Raw genomic sequence first — 14,685 nt, 5'->3', positions numbered from 1 at the left:
ATCGTAATCAAAACAGTCTCGTAGTAGAATACGACACGCCATACCTAGACGGAAACCTTTCGCAAATAAACTTGCTTTTCTTGCAAAGGCTTCCATCTGACGTTAAACCATGTGAACTTCAATAATTAAACGACAAGGACACCAACATGCCACACTTTGACACCGTGAAGGCATTTTCAAAGTTTAGAGTTGCAAGAAGGGGCTTATCCAGCGAATTGCATATATAGTTTGCTGAGCTAAGGTAGATTTACTGCAGCTCTGCCAGTCATCATATTACTTCTAACAGTCCCAGACGTTGACTGAAAACTACAGACTACGGAAAATTTCGTAATAATAATTATTAAAAGATGAGAAAGGCACAGATTCCATTCCCAAAAGCGAAAGCGAAACGGCTTCCAACGTCCGGAGGTCAGTCCCACAGTGAAATAACAAGTAGATGTTGCGTGATGCCAGAAAAAGAAAGACAAATATTACGTTCTCGCGATTCCAACTACGGCCGCATTGATTTCTTGCGAAGGGGCTGGACGAAAGATTGAGCAACGCGACCACGCGGTGCACATCACCTTCGTATTGAGATGGTGGGATTTATCAAGATACTACAGGCAATGATCCACTCTGCTTTAGAAAATTTCGCTATGAAATGTTTTCTCTTCATGTAAGGACATTACTATAGGATAAAATGAAACCTATGATTCTATGCTACGTGATACCGAAGGCCAGTTCGAGGGTTCTAAGCATTCTATATTGATTGTTTTTTTTTTCACAACAATAATGCGTAATTTCAGTGGTTACCATAAAACCCTATTTTTTAAACATTACACGTAGTGAGAACAGAATTTCAAGCTTGTATGGTAACACTGCTGTATTTTTCATGTGTAGTGCAGCTCCTAGAAAATGCATTCCTATGGACTTTCTAAATTTAGGATATAGAGTGTTTTATTACGGAAAAATGAGTTCCCCTATAGAAAACGTGGAAACTTTCCCCATCAGCCCATAGAGATGCTAATAAGAATAAGAATTAAAAAGCATGAATAGCACACCTGATTAACTCAAGAAGGCTGCTGGCTTTCTCATCACCTCGTTTCAATAGGGACGCGAATAAATCATTGTGATCACCATCATCACCAGAAATAATGATATGGCCCCTTTGATTACTAGAAATTGTGCTGCTGTCAATCGTTTGACGTCTTTCTTTTACTATACCGAGCTCATCATATCAACGATATCGTCTGTGCATCATTGGCCAACATGAAAGCCTGCCACAGTTTCTGTGCAGACGTCGTAATTCCTAGACAGCCTTCGAGGCTGGTCACATGGATCATTTTCATGACCATCAGTTTACCATCCCAGCTGGCTAGTGAACTTCTACGCTTAAATATTGTGTGCAATGAACACCTTAGAACAGAGAAGCAGAGAGAGAGAGAACTTATTTTAAGGAAGCCAGAGTGGTCGACATCAACTAGCTTGCTGTAGCCGGCTACTCTGCACAGGGTGGAGTGGGGAGGAGTGTAGGCGAGGCGGGGACGTAACGGCTGGATTAGAGGTGATAATGACATAGAAGAAGGATGCATAACGATGAATGTGAGCTTACCATTGTAATGTTTATCAACAAAGCCCACACAAATCATTCAGAATTGTCACCCGCCTTCCATAGCATGGATGGAGTCGCGAATAGAATTGAAACTTCAGAAAAACCTGTAACGAAGAAGTCTATACGTGTGCTTCTGCTTGAGCAGCACAGGAGCCAACAAAGGCGTTTATATTATGTACAGAGCTGCGATAAACGGCTCCAAAACGGCGGAGACAGCGCTTTTTAGTGGCCGTAGTGTGGAGACCACAGACAATCACTCACATTCATTCTGTCAGGTGCTTCGGCAATTTTTCAAACCCTTTTCTTCTCATTCTTTTGGATCCTCACTTTACTAGACCTCGCAGCCACTGATTGACGTAGAGGAACACTACGGCATGCTGTCATGCCCGTGTTTCTCGAGGAAAACAAAGGCCACTCCGTGTCTGTGCCACACTGGTGTTAAGAATGTTCTCCTTGGGTTCTCAGAGACCCTGAATTTGCGAAACCTTACAAGTGCGAAAATGTGGCTTACTTTCATTCTTCAGAAAGTAACATTGACTTGATTTGTTGTAACAGTTGAAAAGCCTACCTCTGGTCTTCACACCCAGAATCCTAAGAATGGAATACCTAACTCATTAGCTACTGGATATGACGAGCCCAGCCCGTGAAGGCTCCAAGGTTTCTATACAAAAGTAAAGCATCCATTTTCACATCTCGTAAACAACGTGTAGCGGTAAATATATGTGTAGCCGAGTAGGGTACTATGCACCGTGGTACCTCAGCTACTATTGTGTTGCTGTGTCGAGTTCAAGGTCGCAGGTGCGATTCCGACCGCAATCGCCGCATTTCAATTAAGAAGGTGGAATTCAAAAACACACTTGAACCATGTAGTCCGCGCGAGTTATTGAACACCCTATGGCCTAAATATTCTGCAGTGTCCCACCACGGTGCGCCTCATAATGACATCGTGTTCTTGGGATGGAGAACTGCAGAATGTTTAACTATAGAGCTGCGCAGCAAGTCTACTGGACAAAAGAAGCACGTAGGCAACACTTTTGTATTTATTTGCTGTTCACCTCAAATGCTTCTTGTTCTTCAGCTCTAAATTCTTGTGCGCGTTAGAGCGAACGCGTCGACGCTTTTAATATACCACGAAATTGTAATAAATATCTCCTCATTGTGTTCGTGTGTACTTTACAATTTGTTCTTTACGTTCTTTCTGTGGACTCTTATATCACATTGTGGAACGCTGGGGAGAGAAGTTGCAAATATTTACAATATCCTTAGACACTATTCAATAACGCCATTCAATTTATCCAGCAAAAGGTTGCCGCCGCGGCCGGAATTTAGTACCGCGACCTCGTGACCTCGTCCCGCGACCTCGCTACCGCGGCCGTTACAGATAGGCAGGTAAATTCGGGCTCACTGAGGGACGTATTTTGCATTACACCATTAACATATCACACTTTGTGGCTACCGTAGCCCTGGGGATAACATTACAGTACTGTTGCTTGAATGTTGTGTGACTGAGCGGAGATTACAATACATAATTATATTAAGTACATAAAACAAATATTTGTATTTAAGAATAATGACTGTTCGAATGTATTAGTTTAATTTTTGGTTAATTAAAGTTTTGCGCTCTTAATCGCACATGTATACGGTAATAAGCCACTCGTGTAAAGGAGAAAACGTCGACAAATCTTTTCTCGCGGAATTCTTTTATAAAAGTTTATCTGTTGCATCTCCGTATAAAAACCAATGACGCGAGGAAAATTGGATCAGGAATACTTTGGGCAACGTAGGTAAGCTCGAACAAACATAAAATAAAAGCGGATTATATTTTGTCCAACTCCTCATTCATGTGATGTCGAAGTGCAATTTATTGCATTTGACATTCCATATATAAAGAAAACATCACCTAAAAATGACAATGGCTTCATTGTCGAAATAAATTAGCTACCCCGTCACCTTAAAGGTAATGTGTAAAACTATCGACATGGTATTCAGCGATATCAACAACTAGCCCAGCATTTAACTCTTCTATAGAATTTACGAACGCTCCTCTGCACAACTTGGATCCGAATTTATGGCTACATCTTTCGTCAATTATGTATCTAAAGCTGAGGAGACACTTCCGTGCCGCTTGGGGCTTGGCGTAGCCTTCACGAATGCTTACTCACTTCGGGTCGGAATTCCCAACCGCCCACCTGCCCTGTGAGTGGCAAACAGTTTTATAACTGCGCAAACAAGCGACCACTGAGAGATAGAGAGTACACAAAGACCAGAGCAGTCCCCTTGTGTCCCCGCTTCAGTGCGCCAAGGAAAGAACTTTCGATATTCTTGACAAGCGGCCTTTGTCGGAGGAAACGGTCCTGGGACACTGGCGGAGACCGTCCTCAGCACAGAAATGTTTAAAAGCGTTGTTGAGCTTCTTGTGGAGAACTGGTCTCACTGACAGACTTTAAGCAATGCCATAAACTCGTTTCCTTTTTCCCTTGCTTTTTTTCTTTTTCCTTTATTATATGCTATTGAGGAGACGTTATCGCCTTTAAGTGGCGCCGGCTACTACTTTTCACATAGTTATTACAAAAATAAATCACAACAATAGTGAAATTAAAACAACACAAATTCCCGTAACATAATTACAGTAATGTCCCACTATAACTGAAAGACAACTCCAAATCATAAAAAAATACTAAGTCCAGTCGGGTAGGTAGACTAATGCCACACTAGAACTTAGAAGTCAACTCAGAAATACAGCAACACAAAGTTATTCTTTTCTGTTTTTTATAACATCATTTTCTATTATCTTTTATTCCTCTAACTCTTTTTTCGAGCACAGTGAAGCCAGTCGATCTGACAACTGGCTAACCTCCTTGTGCAGCTGTATATTCCTGCTTCCTTCCCTTCCCGGCTTCCGTCCCTGTCGCAGTGACTTGACGCTGAGCTAGGCCCCGGCCGCCGCTACCACACCGCTGCGGGTCCTAATCAACTCCTACGGCTGGAAATGTGAGTGTTGCAGAACCTGAACTTAGTGACTAGAGCGACAAACCTGTTAAATGTACTGTGTATATAACTTTGTGTCTGAGTCTAGTCCCATGTCTACTGTCGGTGTATAAATTGGTTCCTCTCAGTCTCGGCTGACTCCTCAGTACGTCTAACCAACCTCCGCCCACACATTTTCCCACATCGACCGACGCCATCATACCTAATTATTGAATGAGACATTGTAACCGAGTAATAATCACATATAAAGCTAATCAATATAGCTTTCATTAGAGTTGAGAAGTACAATAGATCACGAAGTGCAGCCACAGTAAGTAGGACAGGGCCGTACAACGCTTACGTTTTGCTATCTGATACATTCTGAAAAAAAAAACACTGTTCCAATTGCAGATATCGGGCTCATTGCCATTCCACGTGTATTCTCTCTGTTAGACACAGTTACGTGCACGGACTTTTCGCATTCAAGGTTATTCGAACGCCGTCATCCAAAGATGCTACTGATCATATTCTGGAGGGCGCCTGCATCGATGCAAGAACGTTTTCACTCTCGAACAGGGCCCATATATAAGCACTGGCGGTCGAAAGGAAAACATATTCTGATCGATTATAGACCGTGGCATTTGTGCCGCTTAGGCTTTGATCGCCACTCGCCTGCAAGCGCCGAGAACACCACGATGAAGACAGCTGTGCTCATTCTGGCCGTCCTACTTCTCTCCGCAGGTATGATGCAAAGCTGCCAAGTTCTTGAGTGGCAAAGTTTTTTCAATGGCTTACAACTTTATCCCAAAGGTAATGAACAATATTTCATTTCACGGTGAGAAAAAACTTTCCCGAGTGAAGTCATAGTTAAACACTGCAAATATTCTGACTTTCTGATGCGCATATATTTATCGGACGTGAGAATTAGACCTCGATACCAGTTAGAGCTTATTTCGCGCATTTATCGCCTTAGGACCGATATTTGTGATCATAAATAATAACTAATTAACGGGGAAAAAACTTCATTTCTTTAATTGCATTTGAAGGTGACCGTGCCAGTGGTGAGGAACAATCAAACCACCTCTTATGTTTATAGTTTATAATGTTTATAGTGTTTAGCGGAAAACTGAACCGGCCATACCACGGGACGTCCAATGCTCGGCAACAAGCATAAAGAAATTTTCCTATAAATATATCTTGAGAGTCATCGTCTGACGCCATTTGACGCAATTTCTGACTCCCATCCATCTGACTTTTTTATTCTAAGCGAAGGCAACCTCGGAGAACAGCCGGTTAAGCAGAGCTCCGCGCTTACTTTATCGAGCTTTCGTAAATGAGCTTAAGGGAAAAGACTTAATGGAAAGTGGCACTAGTGTATTCCAGAAGTAGCCTGGAGCGATGCGAGAATGTTTTCTTTCTCGAACAGCGTCTCTATATACGCGGGAGTGGACGTGGGACAAATATCTTTGCCTCGGGTAAAGACCACCGCAGTTCTTTCAAATAGTGTTGCATCGTCGCTCGGCCGCCAGCGCCCAGAACAACACGATGAATACAACGGTGCTCATATAGGCCATCGTTCTTAGCTGAGCAGGTGCGTTCTGAGGCGAGCATCTACAGTTACGTTTAACCAATCTAAACTGCAGCAATTTCTTAGCAGAAGTAGGCTTCTGTCTAGAAATTGGCCCGGAGGTTCTTAAGTCAGCGACTGTACACGGTGCTCGTTCATGCATGCGTAAGAAATTTCCCGTAGAAACGCGAAAAGCACAGATCTCGGATAACAAACTGACCTACTGAACGCTAGGAAACTTAGAGCTTATTTGAAATTAAACAGCAAATACCGAACGATGTCGGTTGCCCGCGGTACAGTCGTCGTGACAGGTAAATACGGCAACAGACATGCAGCTAAGACTGCGAGAACGGTCAGTAGGTCAAAATACGAACTGTGCAATTCATACAGACATTTTCACTTTGCCATCTTGTATGGTGTAAGATTCTGTTAGCATTCGTGGGGCCCGCATTATGGGGAACTTCATTGTCAAGTCCCCCCGCAGTGATGCTGACCGAGGCGTCACCGGCCAGACCCCCAGGATCCGGGTCACGGGGTCGTTCGCGAGGCAAGAAATGTGGGGTAAGTACAATTTTTTGTTCAGAAAAAAATTGTACAATAATACCACTGAATGTGGGGTCTACTTGTATGAGACTGATGATGAAGGGCATTTTTTATTTCATTTGTTTGTGACCGCAAAACTTTTCATTTTATATGGAAAGTCCTGTGGAAAGCACAAGTTGTTCTTTGCAGCCAGAATGAACGTTTAGGAGATGCACATAATCTGCGGACTTATGTAAAGCGAATGCCAGAACGCGCTGAAGGATAATGCTCTTCGACGCAATATTACGGGAGAGAAAGTAAAGCACATGAGCAGGGTTTGAGTGAGCGAAAGTATTAATGTTCGTCACAGTAAAACCCTGCTCACTCCGAAAAACAGCAGTAGAAAATTTATTTTGTTTGCAATTTTCTAATAAACGTGAATAGCGTTACAGTAAGAAAATATTCGTCGAGAGGTTCTGATGCCGAGGGTTCTTGACGGGCGCTTACTCGTTTTGAAAGAGCTGATAAGCTAGCAGAAGCCTTAGGAATAATTGTGTTCACGAGTATAAAGCGGCTGTAGCGGTCTGTCGTTCACGGTGCCTTTAGCATAGGATAAAAGACACCAATCAATAACCTATATCGATGGGTTGCTAGCGCGTAGCAATGGTACAGACTAAGACTGCAGCAGTGCGTAGGGACATTGCAGTGATTCCGAAACAAAGAACAAAGCTCGCACCATGAAAAAAGGAATTACTAAATGATTATGCAGATGCAACTCACATGTTAGACTTGCACATGTGAAGCATAGCTTCACTCATGTCCAGCGGTGCAAATAAATCCCATACAGTTAACGATAATGCATACTATGATGTTTATTATTGTCCAATTTAAAATGCCAACAAATGCGTTGTTTACCCACATCAAAGGTTACACAGCCGGCGTGGTCGCTCAGTGGTTATGGTGTTGGGCTGCTGCTGAGTACGCGGTCGCGGGATTGAATCCCGGCCACGGCGGCCACATTTCGATGGGGGCGAAATGCGAAAACACCCGTGTACTTCTATTTAGGTGCACCTTAAAGAACCTCAGGAGGTCGAAATTTCCGGAGTCCTCCATTACGGCGTGCCTCATAAATCAGAAAGTGGTTTTCGCAAGTAAAACCCCATAATTTAATAATAAAGGTTATATTTCAGTCTCATAGACTTTTTTATGTTTCAAGGCTACACCACTTACAAGCAATGTCGAAATGCATACGCACATGTAGGAGGTTGCACAGTAAGATGTCTAGGCGGCCGGGCCATCAGGACGTAAATCATGCATGAGATTTGTTGAGGCAAAAAAAAGGGCAACGGCACCTGTTCTAATAAATGCATATTTTCTACATTTTTTGTAACCGCTGCCTATACCCAGTGGAAAACACGGAACTGTTTCATTAAGAATTAGACAATGAAAGAATTCGTTCCGTCGAATGTCATATTTTATAAGATGTTTGTTTGCTCCACAGGGACTTATGACTTGCCAAGATATATTTAGGTTTAATGTGGTAACTTATTTATATTATGCAGAATACAAGTCATGACTTTCAAGTACCCGCCGTGGTTGCTCAGTGGCTATGGTGTTGGGCTGCTGAGCACGAGGTCGCGGGATCGAATCCCGGCCACGGCGGCCGCATTTCGATGGGGGCGAAATGCGAAAACACCCGTGTGCTTATATTTAGGTGCACGTTAAAGAACCCCAGGTGGTCAAAATTTCCGGAGTCCTCCACTACGGCGTGCCTCATAATCAGAAAGTGGTTTTGGCACGTAAAACCCCAAATATTATTATTATTATTATGACTTTCAAGTGACTCGAACAGAAGAAGTAGGTCGTCCAAAGATCAAATGTTCCCACTGTCGAGCAGCAAACAATGCCGAAATGAAAAACTTGGCCGAAAAAATAAGGCAACACAAGAACGATGTAAGAACGTTCGTGAGACCACGATATCCCCTAGCCGACTACTCGGAAGATGCAGGCCAAAAAATTGCCTCCCACGCAACTGAAATTATAACAGCCGAGATCAACCAACAAAAATGACTGTTAGAATCATGGTGCATTAAGGTACACCAGAAACAGCGCAAACCGTTTCAAAGAAAGCCTGCCATCCGTGGATATTCACGGTTTAAGCACAGTAAAAAAAGATGGATTCTTCTTGGCGACGTAAGGATGGTAGGCTGGGCGTGGGCCCAGATGGTGAGGTGGTTAATTCGAACACCTCCCACCCCGCCCTCAACCCCCCGCAATCACCTCAGCAACATAAGAGCGATGTCAGAACTTTCTCCACACAGCGAACGCCTTCACCCCCCCACTCGCTCCCCTCGCTGGCCGAACAGTCTGAAGACATGGGCCAAAAAATTCCTTCGAAGAAACAGAAATTCATACAAGCGAGACCAACCAAAACAAATGAGAGATTAAACCGTTCCAAAGCAACGCTGCTGCCAGGTTATATTCGCTGCGTAAGCACGGAACCATCTCAGACCACGCCCAGTTTACCCCCTTAATCAACCAGAAAAAATTTGACAACGCCTCCCCCACCTCGACTAGGAAAGCTTTAATATTGCGCCTCGGCATCCCCGTCGTAACTCCTCCCTGCAGAGAAGACGAATTGGTTCCGGAACACAGGGAAAGTAATTTTTTGGTTGGGGATACTTGAAAGTCATAATTATTTATCCAACCAGACAGTCAATTATGTCACATAGCTTCAAGGGTAGATGTACTGTTACTGGCCCCACTTTACTCGTCATCATGCAGCGCGTATCGAAAGCCCTTAGCTGGTACCTAGATACGGCACGCATATAACATAGATATATAGTCGCAAATATAACCACCGCGATACCGACCGACCGGGCGGTACACAGCATAAATTGCCTCAACGAACCCCAGCAGTTAGGCAAAGCTGGATTTAAGGCAGTATCAACCATTCCCCAATGTTTAGGTAGGCTGTGACTTTGATGAGTTATTGATGCGAAAAGATCGAATGGCCTACTGGGCGCAAGATATGGCGTCTGTAGCTGTGAAGCAGCACCTAAATTGCAATTGGCTGCAGCGCCACCAAACGTGCGAGCCTGGACGGAGCAGAGAAGGCGAAAGGGTACTCCAGTGGCCGCGCTCGCATGCAAGTCGTTGATTGAGGGGAGAGCGCATTGGCACGATGCCAATCACCCTCGCTCTCGTTCTCGGAAGCATGCGTTATTTGCGCGTTTCTCACTCTCACTGGCGTTCTAAATTCACGTCAGTAATTCCTATAGAGAATTTAAACACTAAAAATACAAAAATAACAAGGAAAAGAAAAGCATTTGTGTTACCGATTTTCATACCTACGGCGTCACGCTAACAAGCCCAGTGTCAAACGAGCGATCTCTAGGTAACAGCCCCGTGCGCTCTTCTTTATAGCATCTTGCTACTGGGACCGAAATTTTGATTTCCAAACCCCCTGACGAAAGTTGTGACGTCAAATGCACCGCAGTTTGCTCGGGTCGCCCCTGTTAGATAATATGGTAGTCGTTCATGGTAGCATGATGCCATGCATCAACGTTCACCGGCGTCTTGCTATCTAGCAGGCGTTTGTCAAATGTCTCAATCAAGTGACCGCTCAGTGGCGCCGAAATGAACATTAACGTTTTCGCATTTAGAACTCATAGGAAGTGCTTACGTGTCCTCGCATTTTTATCTCAAGATTTTAACTACCGCTCAGCTCTACTGGGTCGAAACAGTACTGCAGAAACGATGTAAAACTACACAGAAAAATGATGTATGAAAAAATACAGAAAAAAGGCGTACGTTACATGTATGCCGTGGCCACGTCCAGTGCATTACAGAATCGGGCGTGTCAAGCGATGGCACGGAGAAAGATTTTGTTTCCTCCCATCTAGCACAGCATATCACCAGATATTTGAGGCTGCTGAAAAAATAATATTAAGTGGCTGACTCAATGCCTTATTTTATCCAACGCTCTAGCTTATCATGTAAGGCGTCCCGGGCATCAGAAATGTTATGTTGGCTGGCATGGTGCCAACTATACGTGTCAGAAAGCACGCAACCAAAAGGGAAATGAGAAACTGTGCAATGAAACTGTTAATTCATAAATTTGCGTGGCATTTTCCACTTGTTTCGAATTAAGAGACTCCGGTTTTAGTAAAGGAAGGAATAGAAAAAGTAAAGAGAGAGAAGCTGTTTGAGCATAGCGTATTAACAATTCATTACACTGACACGTTAGAGGTAAGAGAAAGGTGACCACGTTGACGTCGAAGCAGCGTCTTCGACATTTCAATGCGTGCCACTGACCACCCGTCCATAGGTTTCCAACGCTTTCGCAAAATCTGGAACCTCTGCAATAGGAATGGTCGACATTAGCGGGTAACTAAACAGACAGATAGTTACCGAGTTAGAGAGTTACCGATAGGGAAACTGATACTGGATTACTGTTGTATTGACGGTAACGTTGGCATGGGATGGTTTTGGATCGACATCGTTCTCGAAGAGCCAGGACAACTCGAAGGCATGAGTTGTGAGCAGCATTCCGTCGGTCACACTGGCTAATTCTCCACTAAAACAACGTGCAAAGCGCTACGTTTTACATATGACGTATAGCATGTTCTGTTGAACCATCCGGATTGTTCATGGATTGTACAATTTTATGAAGCGTAGTATAACAGCATATAACATAGGGGAGCCCTTCACAAAGCCTACGAAAGTTATAGCGCCTCACCTCTCCACCAGAGCCAGTATAAATCAATAAATAACTTGAAGTACCTGGCGGATCACTGAATATAGAGGAGAATCATTACAAGGTCATAAATGAATGTGCGTCTGTTGTGTCTTTGCTTGTTTGTTTGTCGCACTCTAGGTTATCAACTTTATTAAAATACGAGGTACGGTTAACGAAAAGGAAATACAGGTATATAGACAACTAATTGAATTTGTCTCTTGCTCGCAGAACTACTACTGCGAAGCAAACGAGACCTGCGAGCCATCGTTTGTGGGGCCTGCATGTGAGTACTTCGTCCAATTGCCTTGCCTCTCCATCTTGGCAGTTCGAGTGTCACCTGATGTGTATATGCCACGTTTAGCTTGGCGATATGATTTACGCAACATTCCTTTAAAGAATGCTCCTGTGGGGAAATTGCCGACAAGGCATTGAAGAGCAAGATATCCCGCTGCTTAGTTATCCTTCTGATCCTGCATGCATCGCGAAGGCCATCGACCAATTAGTTCTTCAGCGTTAGCGCACTTGATACTTATAACGTGCCCATACGTGCAAATCGCCACACATAGCACACTGAAATAACTTAATCAAATCAAAAGCATCGCCGCGCGAAGGCAAGCACTGTGCTGACACAACTAATTACATTGCAGAGTATTCGTACGGCGACTTATGGGAACCTCAGTCTCCGATTATATTTCTCATCGTAATTCATTGCGGAGTAAAGCGGACGGGCCAGTTAGCATGATACATGCCATTGCAATATAAGACTACGTACAAAGAAATGAATTAGCAATAAATTACTTCGATCGGGTGATATTAATGTCTCGATAGCAATGCTGTAACCGAACGATATTTTACTCCGGTGTCATTGCGGCGAAAGCTGTTCTTTCTCCTTTCCGAGCATCCTGGTCCATAAGATTATAGTAATGTTCGTGTAATTCTGCAAATTTATTCATCATTTTATTAATGGCTGTAAACGCAGAAAGGTATGCGTAGTTGAAGTAACAACAGAATGGCCCGACATAAAGTAAAGCAATCTTAGATTTCTAAGGTTTTCTTAACGGCGTTTACTTCTTCAGAAATATCTCACTGCGTTGGCACGGATGCACAGCTCATGGCGATATTTTGCATCATAACACATTCTTCTTTATTTAACAAGCAACTGTTTGACTATAAGTACGTCCTGTAGTGCGAGTACATGAAGTGCCCATAATTAGTTTTGCTAAAACAGTAAATGCCTAACGTTTGTGTGTCATTATGAGTTACGTTTAGAAGCCATAAATTTTTCACCGTTGAAATGAAATTTTCATACGCTTCGCTTATTAAGTTTGCGAGAGCTTGGGTTACTCTAACATTGAAAAAAATGAACATGGCGATCATCCAATTATATGAATATGTGCTGAATGAAAGCATTTCTGAAGTTTATATTGAATAAAAGAAAAACAATTACAACGTGAAGTCTGTATGACAGCTGGTAACTTTCTGCAGGAGGAGTGCTACATCTGCCGGCTATCTGGTCATAAAATGCTCGCCTTGAAACTTCATTTGTAGGCTAATGTTTAGAGCCTAATTAGAATGTACATGCGCAGGTTCTGTAAGAAGCCACTGTGGAAATTTCATCAGCTCGCAAAGAGCATGTGTGTACCTTCAGAGCACCATAAGATGGCTGTCAAATCGCGAAAGTTTTTAGGTTATTGTAAAGGCATTGTAATGATTCATGGCTTTAATTGCTTGGCCACCAGAGAGTTTTTTCCTTTTATTTGTATATTGTGTGTTTATTTGATAAATTCGTCGAGGAAATCTCCAGTTTTTTTCTTCATTCCATGATTTCTGCAACGCTTCCACACCATGTGTGCTATATTAATTTCCTCTATATTAGAGCGTTTTCTTCCTGCATCAGGTGACTTTCAACTACATACTCTGTTGAAAATTATCGCAAATGCGTCAATATCATAACTATACACTTTACATCGCTTTAAACACACCGATTCTTAAAACTGATGCCTATGTTCCTCTGCGTCTTATGTTTTACTTGTTCTTTATTGTCACGTAAAGCCAGCAGAGAATGGCAACAAAGAAATCATATCGACAATTACTTGCTTGAATAAGAGAAGCGTGTCAATTAAACATGAATGAAAAGGAAAATGGACGCAAAAGTAGCTTGCTGCAAGTGGACTGCGAACCCACGTTTTAGCATTACGCCTGCGAGGCTATTACCAATTGAGCTACTGAGGCGCTGCCTTCCCGTCCACTGTGTTGCATGCTTACATATATGCACTAAAGTTAACGATGCGAGTGTTAATCAGCAAAATAACTCACTGCCTTGGCACTAGATATAGCATATCATTTCACAGCCGCGTGATGCCTTCTGGCAGAAAGAATGTTCCACGTCAGACACTAAAGTCAGTGGCGGCCCTGGCTAACGCTCCCTGTGTCCACTTTAATCTTCCCGTAGCTATAATTTCAATAATTCTTTTAAATATACAAGTTATTTCTGCAAAGTTTTGCTCCTTGTCATAAAGTGTTGGTTTATGTTGTTGTGAAATAGGAAAAACGCGGTTCCCTTACTTGTAGCACAATATTATCTTTTTCTTGCCTGGTCCTCAATTGTTATGAAAAACTGGCGACAAAAGTTTGGAATGTTTGACATATCATTAAAGAAGCCAATAATGTAATACTTGGTGTTGAGGGGAGTCGGTACACAAGCGTTTCTGTCAAGCATGGTTAATTAGACTCTGCTATATTGACAGTATGATCCTAAGTTGTGTCTGCGGTAAAATTACAGCCTTTCTTCAATCTATGCAGGTACCTCTAAACTTAAATTCAAGTAAAAGCCTCAACAGATGAACATCAACGAGATCAACCTGCTCTGCTGCTCAATAAAGTTGCTTGCGCTCACCAACCACTGCATCCGTGCTGATTTCAAATATCTTGGTTTTATTTTTATGAAATACATACACCAGGAGTTCCAAGACCTCCAACGAATCACCTTCATAACACAGCGGAAGAAAGACAGAAAGTTCTGGTTCACTGTTTCCCTTGTAGTGCTTTATGGTTGCATGACTGCGAAGATTAAATTTACCGTACTTCTGCTGCAACGTTAGGCTTTCTTACAGGTTGGTTATTATCGATAAATGAGTAATCGATTATTCAATTAATTGTATCCCGCAAAGTGATTAATGCTAATCGATGTGCACCTTTCGTTTAATGGGCTTAATCGATTAAACATGTTCGATTGTTCGTTTTCGTGAGTTTGACAGGAGTGGCGAGAAAATTTTGAAATCGTACTGGAATTGCGAC

At 42.8% G+C, this 14,685-nt stretch overlaps 1 protein-coding gene across 1 annotated transcript; it reads left to right on the top strand.

The window, feature by feature from the left end:
• The first annotated feature begins 5,022 nt into the window (after nucleotides 1-5,022).
• On the top strand, nucleotides 5,023-14,287 carry LOC142585150 (uncharacterized). The gene is made up of 4 exons (XM_075695679.1): nucleotides 5,023-5,368; nucleotides 6,610-6,686; nucleotides 11,617-11,671; nucleotides 14,191-14,287. The coding sequence occupies exons 1-4, from the start codon at nucleotides 5,071-5,073 to the stop codon at nucleotides 14,214-14,216; spliced, it is 456 nt and encodes a 151-aa protein (XP_075551794.1). The 5' UTR covers nucleotides 5,023-5,070; the 3' UTR covers nucleotides 14,217-14,287.
• Nucleotides 14,288-14,685: the final 398 nt, after the last annotated feature.

The sequence above is a fragment of the Dermacentor variabilis genome, chromosome 6 (genome assembly GCF_050947875.1).
Source record: "Dermacentor variabilis isolate Ectoservices chromosome 6, ASM5094787v1, whole genome shotgun sequence".
In the NCBI taxonomy this organism is placed as follows: Eukaryota; Metazoa; Arthropoda; class Arachnida; order Ixodida; family Ixodidae; genus Dermacentor; species Dermacentor variabilis.
This window is presented reverse-complemented; position numbering and strand designations above follow the sequence as displayed.